Genomic DNA, 20,220 nt, shown 5'->3' on the forward strand with positions numbered 1-20,220 from the left:
AAAATCTAATTACATGTTTGATTATTAATATTGTCCCACAGGTCACTGATTCTTTGTTTATTTTTTCCTGTCTTTGTTCTCTCTGTGATGTACTTTGCATTCATTTTTATTGCTGTGTCTTCAAGTGCTCTGATGTTTTCTTCTGCAGAGTTGAGTCTGCCATTAATACCATCTAGCTTATTTTTCATTTCAGATGTATTTTTTTATCTCTAGATGTTTAAGTTGGGTTTCTGTTATACATTTCATTTATCTCCTCATTTTGTGTATGTTTTTCTTTATTTCCTTGAACAAATGAAATATATTTAGAATAACATTTAACGTCCTTGTCTATTCATTCTATCATCTGTCTTATTTCTGTATTGTTGTTTCTTCTGGCTATAGGTCATATTTTCTGTCCTTTTTGCATGCCTAGTAATTTCGTATTGGATGACAGATGATGTGAATGTTATATTATTGAGTGCCCAATTTTGTTGTATTCTTTTAAATATTGTCAGGCACACAGTGATGTTACTTGAAATCAGTTTTATCCTTTCAAAATTACATCAAGAACTGCGAGGGTGGGTACAGAGCAGCCTTTAGTGTAGGGCTAATCTGGCTCCATTACTAACTAAGGTAATATCCTTCTGGGGGCTCTCTACCTAATGTCCTGTGTATTAGGACGTCCTTCCACCCTGGTGGTGGTAACATGAACTAATCCAAGCTCCATGTGAATCCCAGGAGTTGTTGACCTTACTACTTTCCAGTGGCTCTTTCTGTAACCTCTGGTATTTTCCACATACACATCCACAGATCAGCTCTCAGTCAAGACTTGAGGAGACTCCTCTTCACATCTCCAGAGCTCTCTTACTTTCTGTTTGCAACTTTAGTACTCTGCGCTGCAAACTCTAGCCACCATGGACTCCCTCAACTACAAAACTTGACTTCAGTAGTATCACCAGGCTCTACTCAGAAGCCCCTCCTGGCCCTTCAGGCTGAAAATGTCCTCTAGGCTGGAATACTAGTACGTCCCCTCATTTACTTTCCTTCTTTCAAGAATGACTATCCTGTGTTGCCTATTGTCTAATGTCTGGAAAATCCTGTTGCATATATGTTATCCATTTTTCTTGTTGTTTAAGACAGGAGGATAATTCTGCTGTTTATTACTCCATCATGGCCAGAAGCATAAATCTACCTATGTTCCTCATCTCTCTCTTCTCCCATAGATGGTACTTACTCTCCACAGATTAGCCATCGGGCAAGGATTTCCTCCTGGCCAGTGCAGAAGTCACTTATGTTCCAAGCTTGTACCATGCTGGGCGTTAAGCTTCTTTTGGTTCTTCTCCTTCACAGGCTTCCACATAACCAGCATTTCTTTTATTCCAAATTGAAAGAAAACTCAATCCTCACCTCTAGGGGCTGCACATCCTTATAAGCTATCCAATGTCATTGCAGCCATCTCTCGAAGCACATGTGATTCTTGGAAGGAAGGAAGACATAGAGCATAGGCCAGAGTCAGGTTAGGCAAGCCAATGCCTCTTGGCAGTAGGCAGTACTAAGGATAGGTTGTCACTCTTAAAGATGGTAAGGGAGCAAGACTTAGAAACAAAATCATTATGTAAATGAAGAACTTACTCTGTATATAATTTAAGATTAGCAAGATACATTCTTTGAATCCAAGGATTTTATACCTAATGTTTAACAGCAAACATGACTGACAACACTCAAAGGAATTAACTAAATGCCAAATGTTTGGAATAAACAAGTCAAATTGGAGTTCAGAGGAGAGATCAAGAAGGTCTCCCTGGAGAGGTGTGATCTGAACCAGATCTGGAAAGATGTGTAGGTTCATCTGGGAGGAAAGGAGAATAGAAATCACCTAAGGAAGGAGGAATGATGTGACTAAACAAATGAGAATAGAAAATGGTTCTGAGCAGAGAATGCTATATGACAACATTAAAAGTATGAAAAAATTGAAATGGTTGCATAGTAAAAACTGAAGCAAATAAGAGAAAGACTGGAAACAAAAACAGCTTGAGGTTACTAGAGTGGTTGTGACAGAGGTAATGAGGCTCTACACCAGGGTGGTAGCAAGGGAGAGGAAGGAAGGGAGAGATGCGAGAGGCACTGCAAAACGAGAGCTGCCAAATCCAAGAGGATTTGGTAATTTGTATCGGGTATGACCTGAGAGACAGGGATGTCATAAAAAAGAGGCCAGTCATTCAGTTACTCAGCAAAAGATTTTTCTAACACCAACTACGTATCCTAGCACTAAGCAAGGCTCCAAGAATGGATAGGATAAGAACAAGACATGAGGAATGGGAACTATTGTTATGGGAGCACAGATCCCTACAAAATATTGCTTATGCAAGCTTGATCTGGAGTAATGACCTCCAGGCTTCATCACACACTCCAGTAGTTAAAATATAGCTGGCACCTCTAATATGTGGACTTTTATTTATAAATTACATGCTGTACTATGGCACTAATACATTATATATATTATCAAACATGTAAAAATAAAAATTACAAAAGGATGAGATAAAGAGTAATGTAAGTGGAAGTTCTAGTATTTTTTTCCTAGACCCCCATGGTGTCTGCACTCTATTTTGGAGATCACTGCTGTAGAAACTGGAACACGATTGGTTCAGTCTCTGTTGTCTTTAGAGGAACAATTACATCTCTGCATAATAATACATACTTTAATGATTTTCATTTTTATTTTTTTGTGTAGGCTGGCCTGTGGTTTACAGGAGATGAAGATATAAAAATTCCAGAAAATCCTCTTGAACCCTTGCCATTTAATAGACAGGAGCATCTCATAGAGGTAATGAATGAGATCTTTAAAAAAAAATAGCATTATAGCACTGGTCATTTTCTTTGTGTTTTCTTCTACTTATATAATTTGCTTTGGACTTTGTCTCTGCCTCTCAGTTCCTTTTTTGTATCTTAAAGTGCAGACTTTAATGTTCACTAAGGAGACAGTGTAGAGAAGCCCTGGAGAGGAGGCAGGGACTGAAATCTTGACAGAGCCCTACCATTAATTCTCTGTGTGACCTTGGACAATTCCCATGGCCTCTTGTAATTCACTTTTCTCATCTCTCAAATAAGCTAAGTTGTTACTCAACACATTTGTTTCTAAACGCCCTTCCAATTCTAAAAGCTTAGCATATGATTCTGTCATTTTACCAATATATGTTTTTGACTATTTCTCTTTGGTGTTGACTAACTCAGCAAGGGTTTGAATATAGCACTGCCCATGGCTCATCAGAGCTCACTTCTTTCAATATTATCTTTAATAACATTTTTATTAGCCTTTTCCCTGAGGCCACAATGTAAAACAGAATCTTAAAATCTGAAAAATACTCTAACTTTAGTGTAAATGTTTAAAATATAAAAACAGGCCTAACGCAGCCACATTCAGTAATAGATGAGGAAAAGTAAATGACAGATTTAGACCTCATAGCAAACTCTGTGTAATATATTGATTGTTCAATTTCTAGCCAGCCAGTAGTTCAAAATTGCATACAAAATTGAACATGACTTCAGTTATAACCTTAAATTGAGCACTTTCCTTCTATTGGATGATGTTTTTTGAGCACCTCTGCTAGATACTAGCAGAAGAGAAGGTAAAAGAAAGGGTCAGGGTGTTACCTAAAAAGTCCAAGATACGAAGTTGGCAATTACAGGGGCAGTATTTTGTTTGTTCTCCTCGTTTCTAACATGAGACTGGAGGACTGAGATCGATTGTCCTATAAAGCTTTTGAACAGTCTCTCTATGATTTTGTGAACAAATTTTCATCAACATAAACAGGTTCTTCAGGACTTGGGGAGAAATTGGAGGTTTGAATAGCATGCCAAGTGAAAAGTACTTTCATTTTCAGCCAGAAGTTTTTAAAAATGTCAATTGAGGGCAGAGCCTTTTAGCTATTCACTTGGCAACAAAACAGGAAAGAACCTTTTGGTAAAAAGGACAGGTGTGGCTCCCACTCGCTGCTGGGAAATTACAGGGAGGAAAGGAACAAAGTTGGGGACAGAGGCAGGACTGTGGAGCCTGAGCAAAAAGTGCCCTTATGAGGCAAAAGACGCTGGTAGGGTTGTGTGTGTGTCTGTGTGTGAGATGTCGATAGTACAGAAACAGTGAAAGGAGTGGTGTTTTCCATCCTCCTCCTGGTGCCTCAGGGACTTGGTGCCCAGTGTTACATAAATCTCAATGTTCTTAAACTGGGAAAAAAGCACACATTCCACTGTTTACAAGCTGCAAGGTCTCCATGGCGTGACCCAGCCTCTCTGTGCCTTGGAATTTTTATCCCTCTGTGGTGGGGCTGTTGTGCAGAGTGAATTTGAATGTGTGGTTCCCCTACAACAGTGATTGGCACATAGTAAGCCCTACATGTTAGTTAAACAGAGGCTGACCGTGCTAACTATACATGGTTAAATAGTGGTTAATGGCTAATATGCTAAAGAAAGATGGGCAAGGAGAAAAATAAAGAAACAAAAGATGTTTACTTTTCTGGATGTAATTAGAATAGGAAAGACCAAATCAGGGGAAAAATGTCCCCCGTAAGAAGGAACTCTGGGGGCCAGGAATCCTGGGCTCTGCTCCCAGTTCTGCCACAACTCACTGTGGAAACTTGGGCAGGTCTCTTTATCTCCTAGGGCATCTGTGTCCTCTTAAAAAGAGGACTGGGGCTGCAATTTAGGGTGGCTCTCAGCTCCCCTGCTTTGTCATCTATGCCCGGTGACCCAGGGCCTTCCTCTGAGCCATGTCCGGCAGGGCTCCTGGAGACAAGCCATTACTACTGATCTTGGGCTTGGGTGACCTCAGAGATCCAACAACGGGATAAAAGGTCCAGCTGCACCCACAAAAGGATGCCTGAGGCATCTCATGTTGCAATCTCATGGTTTTCTGACGACAGTGCACTTTCTTGTGACTGGCAGGGCTCAGCAGGCTGGGCCCTGGTTTCCCTACTCCTCACACCTGCAGCACCCAGTGTTCAAGAGTCCTTAGGGTTCTCCTGAGAAAAAGTGCTGTAATTTTGTCATATTTAAACCCACAAGTGTTGTCTTAAACTCTTCTCCACAGCTGCTGTCCATTTGACAGCATGTGACGTCTTTCCATTCCTGTAGACTGGCTAATATTTGTTAAAGCCAGGCTTAAATATCAGCCACTTGCTAGTAAATCCCAAACGTCTATTTCTACTGCAAACCTCTCTTCCGAACTTTGGACTCCTAGACGCAACTGCCGATTTGATATCTCCACTTCAATACTCTAGCAGACATCTCAAACTCAGCATGTCCACACTGGGTACCTAATCTCTGGTTCCCCCCACTCCACCCCTCCCACGCTCACTTAAAGTCCTCTCCATCTCAGTCAATGACAACTCTGTCCTAGTCACTCAGGTCAGAACCCTAGAAGTCAACCTCAATTCCTCTCTTCTCAAACACTACCTTCAATCCCTCAGGAAATCCTGATAGTTCTACCTTCAAAATACATATATCCAGAATCAGACCACTTCTTCCTAGCCCCATTGCTGTCACCTGGATCGAACACAATCAACTTCACCTGGGCGGCTGCACCAGTCTCAAGATAGGTCACCCTGTCTCTCCCTTGTCTTTGCTCAGGTTGCAAAGCAGATCACAGCAGCCTCTGCTCAAAACTTCCTGTGGCTCTGGAAAAGCCAAGGTCCTTATGTGGTCAACCAGGCCTTGTGTGTTCTGACCCTATTACCTCTCTCATTTCACCTCCTGCTGTTCTTCCCCTTGCCCACTCATTGTTGATCAAACACGCAGGGCCTGCTGCCACCTCGGGAGATTGGCCTCAGAAGCTCCCTTTGCCTGTCCTGCTCTCACCCTGGAAGCCTCCCTGGCTAGCTCTCTGCCCTCCTCCACATCTTTGTTCAGATTTCACCTCAATCCTGCCATCTTTCCCCTCCCCACTCTTCACTCACAATTCCCCTTTCCTTGGCCTACTTTCTGTGTTTCCATAACCACTATATGATTTACTTAATTGATTTTATTTGTTCTTTATTGTCTGCCTTCCCCTTTGAGAAAGAAAGCTCCTGAAGGACAGGGATCTCTATCTCCTTACTAATGATTGTATTTTAACCAAAAAAAAGCCCATGAAAAGCCCATGTGTAGTGCATTAGATGCTCAATAAGTACTAGGTGAATGAATGAAACAATAGCATTTGTGTTCATTTTTGATGCTATGTAACAATTACCACATCTTTAGTGACTTAAAAAAAAATACCCATTTATTATGTCACAGTTCTGTAAGTCAGAAGTCCAGGAATTGCTTAGTTGGGTTCTTTGCTGAGGGTCTTCCAGCTGGGGTTGCAATCTCAGCTGAGGCTGATTCCAAGATTGGATCCAAGATTGGCTTTCAAGATGGGTTGTTGACAGAATTCAAATCTGTGCAGTTGCAGGATTGAGACCTTGAGCTACTAGAAGCTACCAGTAATTCCCTGCCACGTGGCCATCTCCAGAACATGACAGTTTGCTTCTTCATGGCCAGGAGAAGAGCATCTCTCTGGCTTTAACTATCTCCCTTAAGGCCTGGGTGGTCCTTTTTTCAAAGGACTCACCTAATTAGGTCAGGCCCAAATTCAGGCTTCCTTTGTATCAACTCAAAATCAACTGATTAAGGACCTTGATTACCTCAGAAGATCCCTTTATCTTTGCCATAGAAGATAACTCACTCAAGGGAATGAGTTTCCCATCATATTTACAAGTTCTGCCCATACTTAAGAGCAGGGGATCACATAAGGTATATACTACAGGAGGTGAAAAACATTGAGCCCTTCTTGGAATTCTTCCTTCTACAATATTTTAAGTGATCTTAAGAATATAACCACCACTACCTTTTCTGAATGCCCAATCCATTGATTTAAAATCAAGTCTGTTTAATTACAGAAAGAGTCCATCTATCAACTTATTTTTTTTTTGCATATCTTCTTTTAATATATATTGTTCAGTTTATTTGCTAGTGGAAATATGATGATTTGTACCTACGTATCATTTATAAGAGCAACTCAATGGAAATAATACTAAAGGAAAGCTCTTCATGCAGAAGAAATGGAAGCTAAGCACCCAGGGATAATGCCATGGTTGTTGAGTAGTCAGTCCCCTGCCTCCTTCTAGTCCTACTGGCAGTCCCTGAAATAACTCAAAGGCAGGTGGGAAGAAGAAAATACAATAGCCTGAAGGAACCCACCAGCTGGATCATGACTTCTAAAAAATCAAGGGATACCTTATTGTCAAAGAGTGTTCTTAAATGTCTCAGCCTGGCTCGGTGCCTGGCTTACAGCAGACACTCAGTAAATGTTTCTGAAAGGGTGGCTGAATAAAAGAACTTGTAGATCCCACTGACCTCTAAGATTCTTTTCTGCTTTGTAGCATAACAGATTTTACACATTTTCCTATCAAAGTTATGTTTATTTAAATTTGCATTGGATTTGTCAAATATCAAAAATTATTTTTCCAACTGTTATCTTCACGTGTGCCTAATTTGTTCACAGTTGTAAGGGTGGTTAGTAACAAAGAATAGCATGGTGGAAATACTCTCTGGATCTAGAAATTTGCTTCTCAAAGTGTGGACCAGAACCAGCAACATCAGAAGCACCTGGGAGCTTGCCAAACATGCAGAACCTGAGATGGCTCTAGAACCACCTACTTAATCAGAATCTACATTTTAAAAATATTTTGCAGGTCATCAAGTACACATTTAAGAAGAGCTGGTCAAGGAAGTTAGCAGGCTCCCCAAATGAGGCTATATAGGTGTTTCAGTGTGCCCAGTGTGTCCCAGGGTTTGGGCCTTGGCTTGGCAGAGCCTCAGAGGATATTAGGCTCCCAGGCACTACGTCCTCGTGCTGCCACATGCACAAGACAATGTGTGAATGTCAGCTCAGCCATTCAGAATGAGAGAATTGCCAAACACATTGATTGATACTTGGTGGTTAGCACACTCTCTCTCCAGATGTGAATCCACATTGGAAGAAGTCACTTATGGTCAGGAGGTTGAGTAGGAAGTTCAGTGCCAGTGAACCAGTTTAGAGGTTGTAATGGCTAGAATCCCAGTGGCTTTGGGCATTGCTCCCTTTCCCTCCTTTCACTGCCCATGGAGAGGGATGGACCAGAGGTCTCATACTTAGGATCAGGGCTTGGTTTGTCTGAATAATGCTGAGGACACACACATGGTTTTGTGGCTCCCTTTTCCTACTTAATGCATAGTCCCCACTACCTTTAATTGGTACACTATTTTCTGAATATGTTACCACCATCGATTAGCACCCAATTTATTTTATGTTAGAATTTAGAACCCTACATTTTCTGCTTTTTTACTTAGCATCCTCTCCAGTTAATATCATTCATTACATGGTAGCTTTATTAATTCAATCCTGAGAAGATCACCTTATTCCAAAGCTCCTGGAGGGATTCTTCATTGCCATGTCTACCTACTGACTACCAGAATGTACCCATTGTTATCTTTGGTTGAAATTCTTTTTTGCGTGACAGTTTTTCTTTAGGATTTTTGCTGACTATGAGAAGGATCCACCCCAGCTTGACTACACAGAGATGCTGCTTTATTTTGCTTGTCACCCAGACAGTGTGGAAGGGGTCTACAGGGCCCTCAGTGTGGCCATTGGGAGTCACGTCTTCCAAGAAGTTGAAACTCCTGTTCTGATTGCAGAAAAGGTAATCACATTCCAGAAAAGGACTAACTTTGGAGTCTGGAGGGGGATGCCTGAAGATCCTAAACTCTTGAAACAGGGACTCTGTTCTTTTCATCTCCCATTTTCCCCAGGTGCCTACCACAATGCTTTACACATAGTAGGTCTTCAACAAAGCCTTACCGAATTGAATTAAGAACCAGGGTACCAATTTCCATTGAACACTTTTGTAGTAAAATCAAAATTTGTTCCAGGTTTTTTGGTAGAATCAAAATTTGCTCTGTAAAGGACAGCCTATATCTTGCATGAACTGCTGATTCTGATAAATGAAACAGAAGTGGACATCAACCCAGTCTATTTGTCATTTGGAGTGGAATAGTCTGTGGCAGGGTGCTAGCTAATGTACCTCTGGGATGCCCTTTGCATGGCATTTGTATGACTTTTTATTCTATTCTTTTGCGGGCAGAGCTGTGGCCCTCGCCCTGATGGGAGGCTTGTTTCTGTTCTCTCTTTGTGGACACAGATGGGAGAGGCAGCTGCTCAGTCCAGACTGCTCAGATATCCCCACGACGCATTCATCCCTTCACATTTTTGTCAAAATAGATGTAGTTTGAAAGACATGAGAGCTTCTTGTGACAGCATTTGGGGGAGTGACAAGATATACTCTCTTAGGCACAATCCTAAAGTATGGGCCTGAACATGTGGAGAGGACAATTTCCTTCCTCTTCTACCAGGGCCAGAGCAAGGCCAGAGAGATGCCTAGTAACCTAAAAATGTGGAGTTCTTCAAACCGGTGTGTTGTACATACTGGTTCAACACTTGACACAGTGGCAGAAAGTTTAGCAAACAGTGTCTATTTCTATTCTATAGAATGCTATCTTCTTTCACAATAGAATAGTTTAAAATTTCCCAAATAACTAAGGAGTTAGGTATGGTCTGCATTCACAGGAACTGCATTTGCCACTTTCCCAGGGATGTCTCTGTGTCCCCCTGCAGACTGGGGCTCCTTGACCTAACTCTGGATCTATGATCTGAGCCTGGATCATAGCCTGCTGTGAGGTCTCATCAAATGTCTGTCCACAGGGAAACTTTCCGTGACCTCAGATGATGTCAGACCCCTGCTAAATGTTCCCACGGTGCACTGTGCTTCCCCTACATGGTATTCTCCACATGGCAATGACCTCCTCAAGGTCTGCTTCCTCTCTGAACTCTAAGCACCCTGGGGAGAGGACATTTGGTGGAAAGAAGGCGTCTGTCTTGTTTTGCATCCCTGAACTTACTCAAGGCCTGCCACGGAGCTCAGTAAACATTGCATTGAGCAGATTGATAAATTAAGATATTAGCTTTATAAATAATGCCCCTTGCATAGTTCTACGATCTGGGACGGATACAGAAGAAGCCAAATTTGCTCTCCTGAGGGCCCTCTGCCTAATTGGCCCCATCTATGCAGAAAAGAATTAGAGAAGTGATGTTCCAAACAGGCAGGGAACACGGAATAAAAGACAGATTAACATAGAGCCTTGGCAACCAGACATGGTATTTACGCTTTGTTCTTTCCCACCTCCCTGCCTCCGCTCTTGCTATTCTCTCCACCTGGAGTATCCTTCATCTCATCTCTCTCTCCTCATTATCCAAGGGCTACAGCAACTGCCAGATCATTCATGAAGCTTCCCCTGAATACACTGAGCATTCCCAGCTGAGCCCGACTTATATTCAGAACTTCTCTGGCTGGACAGAGCACCTTCACATGCACACGTTCATTGTTTCCACAAACATTAATTGAGCATCTGTGCGTGCTGGGGACCATTCTTGACTTGAGGGTACAGCAGTGAACAAAAAGCATTCCAGGCAGGTGAAGACAGCCAACAAACAAGCAAACTATAGACTACATCAAATGGAGATAGATGCTATGGGATACAAGATGCAGGGGAAAGTACAAGAGTCGAGGTGTGAGTTGCAATGTTAAATAGGGTGGCCAGAGAAGGTCTCTCTGTGAAGAGACAGGTAAACAGAGGCCTGTAGAAGGTGAGGGAGATTGCAGATCTCTAGGACATGAGCATTTGCAGCGAGGACAACAGTGAATGCAAAAACCCCAAAGTGGGGCCATGCCTGGCGTGTTCCCGGAACCGGGGCTAGCCAGCACGCGTGGAGAGGACTGAGCTGGCGGACAGCAGTAAGGAAGGGAAGTGAGTGGGGGAGGACTCTGAGGGCCACCATGGCAACCTGAGCTTTAACTCTGCACCAGATGAGAGGTCATTGTAAGAGTGTAGTCACCTGCCTTAAATATGTCAGGACCTCTCTGCTGTGTTGAGAACAGACTGTAGAGGGGAAAGGAGAGAAGGAAGGAGACCCAGTCGTTGAGGCAGGGGTCTGTTAATCTGTTGAATCCTACTGCTAAATGATTCCTACCTTGAGTTTGGGACACATTGTTACCCATCTTTATGTTCCCTGAAGTAGCTGCTATATTATAGCAAGTGCTCAATTAATGTTTGTGAACATGGCCAGGAAGCAGGGAGAAGGGGAGAGAGGTAGAGTGAAAGGAGTGGAGTTCAGTCTCCACGGTAGAGAGGAGGAGGCAGACAGCCCAGGCAGGCACGGGCAGTAGCAGAGTCCAGGAGGCTGCAATGAGCAGGAAAGACCAAGAAAAAGGAAGCTTGTACTGGAGTGGTTGCCATAGCAACAGACAGCTGCCTCAGTGGCTGGCAGCTAGGCCAGCCAGCACAGGAAGCTGCTGCATCCCTTCTGTCCCTGAGCCCATCATTCGCCATATGCTAGTGTTCCCGCCCGGGAAGCAGCTCCCCTTGAGTGCTGCTCTCAAGAGCTCTTTTAAAATCCAAGGACACTGTGCAGGAACTCAACCAAGAACACTGCGCAATAGAGACCAAACTCGTGGATGGAGGGTGAGGCCAGGGAAGGAGCAGAGGGCTCTCTCACACACAGGCCTGTTCTTGACTTGGGGTGAACTCTAGAAGCTTTTGAAACACAGAAGCCGCCTACCTCCCTCATTCTCACTCACCCCTCGTCCTCACCATCCTGTCTCCAATTACGCCACTCCATTTCTGTGCCCTTTCCAACTGTGTTCCAGTTTCCTGGGCAACCTCGTCCCAGGAAGCCATAATGAGCCTGCACAGAAATAACACCTCCAACAAATCCATGTTCACTCCCAAGACATTCAATCATATCTCTGCTTTGCATTCTACATAAACAACTAGAAGTCCCCCTGGGATTTCATTTTTCCTTACTCTATTTCTGCTATTCACGCTGATTTTGTTCAGTATGGCTCAGACCTTCTGTCTAAAGCCACAGCTTTAAGAGAAGCTCAAGAGCAAGGCATTCATCAGTAACGTACTAGTTCTAGTGGATCTTTAAATAAGTGACATTTGGGAAAATGGTTCATTCATTCTGCTACCTGTGTGGCACGGGGTTGTGATGTTGGAATATAGCGAATTGTGAGCTTGAATCTTCTACATTGTAAAAGCATCTTGACAGGAGTGTTTGAAGCCCTGGGGTTCAAAACACATACATCTCTATTCCATTCTGCTCTTTGATGCTTTGCTCATATTAGTCCAAAGAACTGACCTCTGTTCTGCCTTCCACGATGTGGGACGGAGCTGACTGAATGATAGAAATGCATGGTCAGGAACATGCACAGGCGCTGTTATGGGGACACATTTGTTGGAAGTCCTCCTTGAGGGCTACCTTTGAGAGTTAGCCAAGCAGGACATAGTGCTCGATGGTGCCACAATCTGGTCCCCTGCTCAGATGAAAATGTGACTCACACAGAGCTTTGATGCCATTAATAATTGCTCATTCAAAAGCACTGGCTTTTCTCCAAACTGGCCTCACTGGTTTTGTTCCTGCGCCTACATTCAATATCGCTGTCTTCCAGAGTCTCTGCTTGAGAAAACCACATTCTCTTGCACACCCTCTCTCCTCCCACAACGCTGACAACGCTCCCACAACAGCTTCTTCGGGCCAGTCTTGGCCCCTCTCCTTTCCCCCTCCCCTCCCACTGGGCCACAAAGCTTATTCTGTCCCAACCCCCTAGAGAGAAAAACAGCAAAAATTTAAAAAGCATCCTCTGACATTAATAAGTTAAGGATCCTTCACTCTAACATTTCAAATGTTTAAATTGCTACCATTTAAATTTTTAAAAAATCATCTATCCCATTATGCTTACATCAGGCCTTTGAAAATAAGTTCCTCCCTAATTATGGAAATAGTTACAGAGAGGCCAGGTTCCTTCTTAGTTAAATTTTGGTATCACCTGATCATCTAACCCGCTAGTCATTCTCTTGCCCACAGGTTCTCTCTATTGTGTGCACACAGCATCTACGCTACACCCTGAATAGAAATTCATTCATCCTTCACTCGCTCGGCAAGATGTTTTACATCCCAACCATGCTCATTTCACTATATTAAACGTTCTGTTGTCCTAAGAAATTGTCGATGGGTAGCTAATGCAGTAATCTCTAAGATTCCTAGGTGGTAACACTAAAGCCAGTTTCACATTTCTGCCACGCAGAATTTCCAATTGTTTAAACTGGAGAATAGGCTGAAAAAAATTACATATGTGTGTGTGTATTTATACTTAATTCTAAAATCTTTACCTTTTAGAGCATTCTCTCTCTCTCTTTTCCTCTCTGTTTCTTTTTTAAAGATTAGATTAAACTCCCAATTTAGCAAAGGCTATAGAAACCCAGCTAAAGCAAGGTGACCACACAGAGCTAGAGCAAATGCAGCCTGCCTTCAGTACTCCAAAATCCCTTATAGGAACATACGACTACCAGAGACATAATCTTGTCCTGTCATGATCCTTTTATATATGGAACTTACATGATTATTTGGGAAAAACGTGCACTATCTATGCACTTAACACTTCTACTAAATTGAATATTTATAGAATTGGTACCCTCCTCAATTAGCATTTTTTTCTTCTTTGGGATAAAGGAGAATCAGAATTCGGGTGTTCCCTGACATCTGGCCAGCCAACACTCCAAAATGCCCATTCCCAGTAGCAAACCATCAAATATTGACTATCTCATCATCAGAAACACACACACACACACACACACACACACACACACACATACACACACTTACTGTAGAGAATGTAGAAAGTGCAAGCTAAGGGGAAAGGAAATCATCTTTTTCACTACCAAGAGATCACCACTGTTAAATCAGTTTAAGGTATCTGTTTTCCTTATTTTCATTAATAAGTATAGATACATAAAGGAGGATCCTATTGTATTTAATACTTTGTTTTCTGTTTTACTTTTGCACTTACTCTACTATGAGTGTTTTCTCATGTTATTAGGTATTCTTCTAAACCATGATTTTCACAGCAGTATAGTGTTCCATAATAGAAGTATAATTTATGTCACCATTCCCCTACTTTTGGAATCATAGGGTCTTTTTTAAAATTTTTGATGTAATGCTAAATGAACACTCATATCCAAAGATATTTGTGCACATGCATATTTCTTCAGGATCAACTCCTAGCTCTATAATTACTGGATCAAAGTGTAGGAATATTTCTTAGGCTTTTGATACATAAGAAATTACTTCAGAAGCCATTTACTCTTTGCCATAGTCAACATGTGAGCGCCTCAGTTCATGGCTCTTGGCCAAGTTTCAAAGAGCCACAGTAAGAATCCCAGCCTAATTTTCTATACTCAATTTGTTTTCTCTTTTGCCTTCTGAGTGTTTAGTTGGGATATCCTCCAGTATCCAAAGATATGTTCCTGAAGCTCTTAGAATCTATCAAGCTTGAGAAATTAACTTGCTATAACCTGTCAACTGCAATCAATTCAAAAGCAAATCCTGTTAAAAGTTTATATCCATGTGTAGAAGTCTGACACCAGTTAATCTAATTCATTCCAGTGTCCATTTATTGAGAAATGTGACGAACCTGGCAATGTAGTAGGCCCAAGTGTTGAGTATGGAGATGAACAGGACACACTCCACATTGTACACTGCAAATCTCTGTACACTACAAGCAAAATCAGTGTAGGATTTTGATGTGATTTCCAGAGCAGCTAGCATATTCTCTTCTAAACTTTGTTTAGCTAGTTTGTGGTAGGCACTATCATTCCATTTCGTGAAAACTGTCTGATTATCAAATTGATGTATTCTAACTGTCTCTATTGCTGAAAAGACTTCAATCTGACTTTATGTTCTCTCATGTCATTTTTCAGACCTCCTCCTCTACTGGTATTAGTCCTATTGAAGAATTTCCTGAACTTGAGGAAAATGTTGAAAGAGAGGAAAGGGAATTAAAAGAGGAAAGGGAACAAAAGGAAGAAGAAATCCCTGAAAATGCCAACAGTGAAAAGATTTCCCTGGAAACGCTACTCAAAGTGTTCAGAGGAGGAAGTGAAGCACAGGATGCTAACAGATTTGGCAGCCACCTAAAACTAGAGAACATTTACGCAGAGGTTGGTTAGATTACTTTGTAAAAGAGATAACCTATACATCAGGAAAGTTACCTTCAATTTTGAGCATCTTTTCATGGAACTGCTCTTAAAATGTATCACTGTATAGAAATTCTAATGAATTCCTTCAGTAAGTAAAACCATTTTTTAACATCTGCAGGATTGTAAAGTTGATTAACTTCATTTTTTTCTTCTTTAAAGGGCTTCATAAAAACATTTCAGGACCTGGGTGCTAAGAACCTGGAGCCAATTGAAGTTGCTATTCTCTTGAAGCATCCTTTTATTCAAGACCTGATTTCAAATTATTCAGACTATAAAATTCCTGTGAGTATTATCCAAAGGTGCCCTAATTCATGTGGGATCAGGTTCCAAGCATACTGTGACATTTCTAATGTGGGCTAGCAGGGAAGAGAAAGAAGGTGGACTTGGCCAGGCCAGAATAGAGTATGGAGAAGCTAAGCTGGTAATCACATCAGATCAGAAAGGCCAGCCTGCAATACCCAAAGGGTGGGTAGCAAGCTCAGGCACAGAGGAAGCAGGTCTCAGGACTATGGGACTACTTTGGATCTATAACAGAAGGCTTAGAGGTAGGCAACAGTTAAAGCTGGTTGGGTGGCAGTTTTAGGGTTTCAGATCATTCCAGCCACGTAATGACCCTAGCCTATGGTTGAAGAGTATGGAGAACAGGAGCCCTCCTGCCACGGAGGACTAACCAAGACCATGATCTCCAGCCACGTGCTGACATATTCATTGTACTCTAATCATGGTATGCAGTGAAAATGATAGCATATGCAAAAGGTTATGTGCCAGTTCCATCAGGAAAACAGTGTGTGAGTTGGAGAAACCGAATACAAAACTCAGAGAGACTGGACCAACCCAGCAGAAGAAAGGAAGAACTGCAACTCAGAGATCACACAGTAGCCAAGCACACATACTAAATGTGCCTCCACCATGGCGAGTCGCAGGTCTTTAATGGCAAGGGCTAAGGAAGGCAAAGGCTGACACCAACTCCCTTTCAGACTGCGGCAAATTGCTACAACCCTCTCAGATGCCAGTTTAACAACACAAAGTCTTCCTATTTGGCTCCTGCCACTTGTTTATTGGACTACAAAGGGTTTGCTGAGTTTAAGATAAAAGTACTTTCACTTCGGTAAAATGCAGGTGGTCAAAGATACATTTCTCCCGACTTCTCAGTGATAACAAATTACCTTTTGTAGTCTCCTTCCTATGTCTGCAAATGAAACTATCCAGACTTAAATACCTTTCTTTGTGCCTAAATATTTTTGTTCTAAATTGCTGATCCTTTCTTATGTTAATTCTACCTGTATTAGCATTAATTGAAATTGATTTCTAACAAGCTAGTAGCTGTCAAGACACTAAGCCTATACAATCATGAAATATGATTATAGCATTCAAGAACACGGCTCTAAAATCAGAAAGTCATGGGACTGAATCTCTAGTCCACCACCCACTAGCTACTCAACCTTAGCTTTCTCCTAACCCTGGCTTTCTCATCTGTTAAACAGGGATAACAGTCATTTCTGTTCAAAGGGTGATTGTGAGGATTAAGTTAGTTCATGCATGTAAAACACTTGGCATGGTATATAATACATAGGAAGTGCTATAGAAATGATGGATATTAGGACTACTATTCAAGAATGAGCACCTGCTACTGAGACCAGTAGGGTAAGCTTCCATGGGAGAGAGAAAAATGATTACCAAATTCCGTTGTTGCTCTCAAGCAAATTCCACTCCTGTTTGCATGATACTTTTCTCATGCAGGAATTATAAGAGAATGATATAACATAAACCAACCAAGCATAAAATTATAGGAATTCAAAACATGACTTTTTTTTATAATATCTGAGAGCCTGTATTGAAAAAACACCCAAATTTTTTTGAATCTCTTAGAATGGGCCTATGAAACGTTTTTACAAAATAGTAAGGTCATTAACAGCAACAACAATAAACTATAAGTTCAGAAACACAATTTATCAATCTAAATTTCAGTTTCTCAGAGTGATCCCCAAAAAATGCGTGTTGAAGGTCATGATATGCTCCACTGATGTCAGCCGTATGAGGTTAGCCATTCAGCTCAAACATCCCTTATTTCCCCTCATAACTTTCAATGGCACTTTCACTCATGAACACATCTATTTCCCTGTGGAGAAACAGTATTTCAGCTCTACTACTTGTTACAAATCTCATCTGCGTACTGCCTGTGGCATGATATACAAAATCATACCTTTTTTTAGTGATCCTAAAATTGGCTCTTCCAATTCCTTAAGAGTATTTAGTGAACAAATTCATATCAACTTTCCACATCTTTTGAGATTGTATGACCCCCATTCTCATCCTGCCATAGCCTTATAAAAGATGCTTCATGCATTTTCTCACTCCTTGTTCTGAGACCCAAATTTCCCCTGATTCGTTTTAATTCCCCTTCTCTGGGTATGTTTTGCAACACTTTTTTTTTCTTTTTTTTATTTCAGAATATTATAGGGGTACAAACGCTTTGGTTACATAAATTGCCTTTGCACCACCCGAGTCAGACATTGTTGTGCTAGTAACGTGGAGAGAGTCTGCTTGAGAAGGAATAAGCTGGGTCTAGAAAGATGGCCAGGGTTTTGGAAAGTGGAGGGAGAGAAGGAAGTCTACGTGGATTTTGCTGTTGAGGTGGGGAGGCGGCAGCACCCTCGGGGAAAGGGAAGCCTGGGCAGAGGTGCAGAAGCAGGGCTGCAAGGGGAGAGTGGAAGCCTGACCCCTTGAAGAGCCGTCTGTGAAAGGTGTAGCGTGATCCCTTTGAATTGGTAAGATCAGTCCAGATTGCAAAGAATCCAGATGTCACCAGGGAAATTTGGATTCCATTTGAAAAGCAATAGAGAATAGATAGGCTTTTGAGCAGGAGCATGATATGATGTTAATTTTTTCTTCCCTAAGTGTTTTTTTGTTCTCTTAGCCATATCATGTCCTTATGTCATCCTGCACTAGGTGGGTGCCATAGGCCCGTTACTTTAGAGTGCATTTCAGCCTACATCCTCTGCTCCATGTGTCAGGGTAGCCCTTTTATTTGAACTAGTAAAATAATCTGAAAAATCCCTTGGAATTATGTATAATAGGATTTATTTTATATTAATATTACCAAGAATAAGTAGGGCCATAAAATAATGCCCCAATTATTTCCTCCCATAATGAGAAGAAAACTCCCACAAAGTTAGGACAATTTGGAAATATCTTCACTGACTAGAGTGACTAAATATGATTAACTCACAGAGAAGATTCTATTTGGCATTTTGCCTGAGAAAAGAAAGTAGCCAACAGATGACTGCCTTCAAGCGTCAGCCCCCTGAATAGGTGCTGTGATTCCCAGAGAAAGCTGGAATCCACGGGACTCCTTTTAAGTTATATATTTCCCTCATTTCTGAAGGAGTTTTATCAACTTGTAGTGCACCTCATCTAAGGTACTACTAGCAGCTTGGGCAACACAGTTCCTCTTTGTGCAGGAATGTTCCAAGTGTAGCAGGATCCTCAACATTCCAGGCCCTACCCACTAAATTCCAGGAACACCTTGACACATTGACCAAAACCAACTCTGCACATCCCCAAATCTTCCCTGATGCATGGCACCTCTCTGGCTGAGAGCCACCCAGCCGGAGGCTGTCTATCTTCCAGTTAACCAGTCTTATAGAACCAGTAGTAACTGACACTTCCTGTAGCAGAGAGTTAGTTAGTTAGTTAATTTCCAGAATGCTTCTTTAAGACATGCCCAAGTGATCTACTTTAACTCTTGCTGCCGTCGTCCCTCACATCTCCTCCCTGTAGCCTCACTGAGGAATCTAATGTGAGGACAATAACCTACCATAACTGGGACTCGTGTGTATGAGTGTGAGTCAAGAAGAGTTATGTCTGTGACATGAGAAGTGTAAAATCTGATTTTTAAAATGAAAGAGGGTCCTTTTCCAGTAACATACTCTATTCTTTCTCTCTCTTTCTCTCTCTCTCTCTCTCTCTTTTTTTTTTTTTTTTTTTTTGCTAACTAAAAAAAAGGAAGGAAAGAAGGAAGGGTAAGAGGGAGGGAGGGAAAAAAATTCTCGATGGCTTGGGAACTATCGCATTCATCCTATTATCATTTTTCAATCCACATATCCATGTACAAGTAAATAGATCACATTTTAAAAATGAACTTTAACCACAGTGATGTTATGTGAAGATCTTTCAAGATAAGTAGAGCAAAAACCAGAGTGTGGTTTTTCAAGTTAAAATGTTGCTTGCTATTATAAACAGTGGGAAGTGAAGGTTGTTGGCTAACAGCTCTATGTTTACAAGGTTTTTGTTTAGAAGTAGCAACATTCTAAAATATGTATTTGAAAAAACTGAATATGCATAATTATGATGATATATTTTAGTATCGTTCCTATTACAGGGTAGACTGGCTGTGAGGTTATGAGAGTGGGCTTTGGAGCCACACTGATTAGGTGCACACCTATGAAGTGTGTGACCTTGGGCAGGTAACCTCACAGTGCCTTGGTGTCCCTATCTATAAAATAAGGTTAATTATGATACCTACATTGTAGGGCTTTTGTACAGATTAAATGAATAATACATACAACATGCTTATCTCAGTTCCTGGCAGATAAAAGCACTCAATAAATGTTAGATGTTACTACCACTACTACTACTGTTGCTACTACAACTGGCTGCAGTAGTTGCAGTGCACAGAAACATTTCTGAGCCATGTGAAATTATATGTGGATGGACTAGTGAGCTAGCATTTCATCTCTTCAGTGCACAGTGTCTTCTCTTTGGAAAGAAAGAAGACTTTCACTCATGCAATGCCACAATGATAAAGGGTCTGAACTGAAGTCCTAGGAAGCCCCATATGAAAGTTCCAGATTTTGTGATGGATTTTATAGTTATTTGGTTAAAGTCACTTATTTAATTTATGCTTTATAGATCCCATACAAGGAAGTTATTTTCAAGTGATGTTCCTGAATTATTAAGAAACAAAATAGGCCTCTTGCTAGATTAATCAGAAACAGAAAAGAAAGGACCCTAATAAGCTCAATCATAAAATAAAAAGGAGATATTATAACTGATACCACAGATATACAAAATATCATTTCTGAATACTATAAAAAT

At 41.4% G+C, this 20,220-nt stretch overlaps 1 protein-coding gene across 1 annotated transcript in view; it reads left to right on the forward strand.

Annotated features, from left to right (window-relative positions):
• Nucleotides 1-20,220, forward strand: part of SPEF2 (sperm flagellar 2) — a 209,458-nt gene that overhangs the window by 181,531 nt on the left and 7,707 nt on the right. Inside the window, exons 31-34 of the mRNA XM_012663396.1 lie at nt 2,711-2,803; nt 8,493-8,672; nt 14,845-15,084; nt 15,283-15,409. Of these exons, the coding sequence (XP_012518850.1) occupies nt 2,711-2,803; nt 8,493-8,672; nt 14,845-15,084; nt 15,283-15,409 (640 nt within the window). The remainder of the gene's footprint in view (nt 1-2,710; nt 2,804-8,492; nt 8,673-14,844; nt 15,085-15,282; nt 15,410-20,220) is intronic.

Source organism: Propithecus coquereli, unplaced genomic scaffold (assembly GCF_000956105.1).
Source record: "Propithecus coquereli isolate 6110/MARCELLA unplaced genomic scaffold, Pcoq_1.0 Scaffold809, whole genome shotgun sequence".
NCBI lineage: Eukaryota > Metazoa > Chordata > Mammalia > Primates > Indriidae > Propithecus > Propithecus coquereli.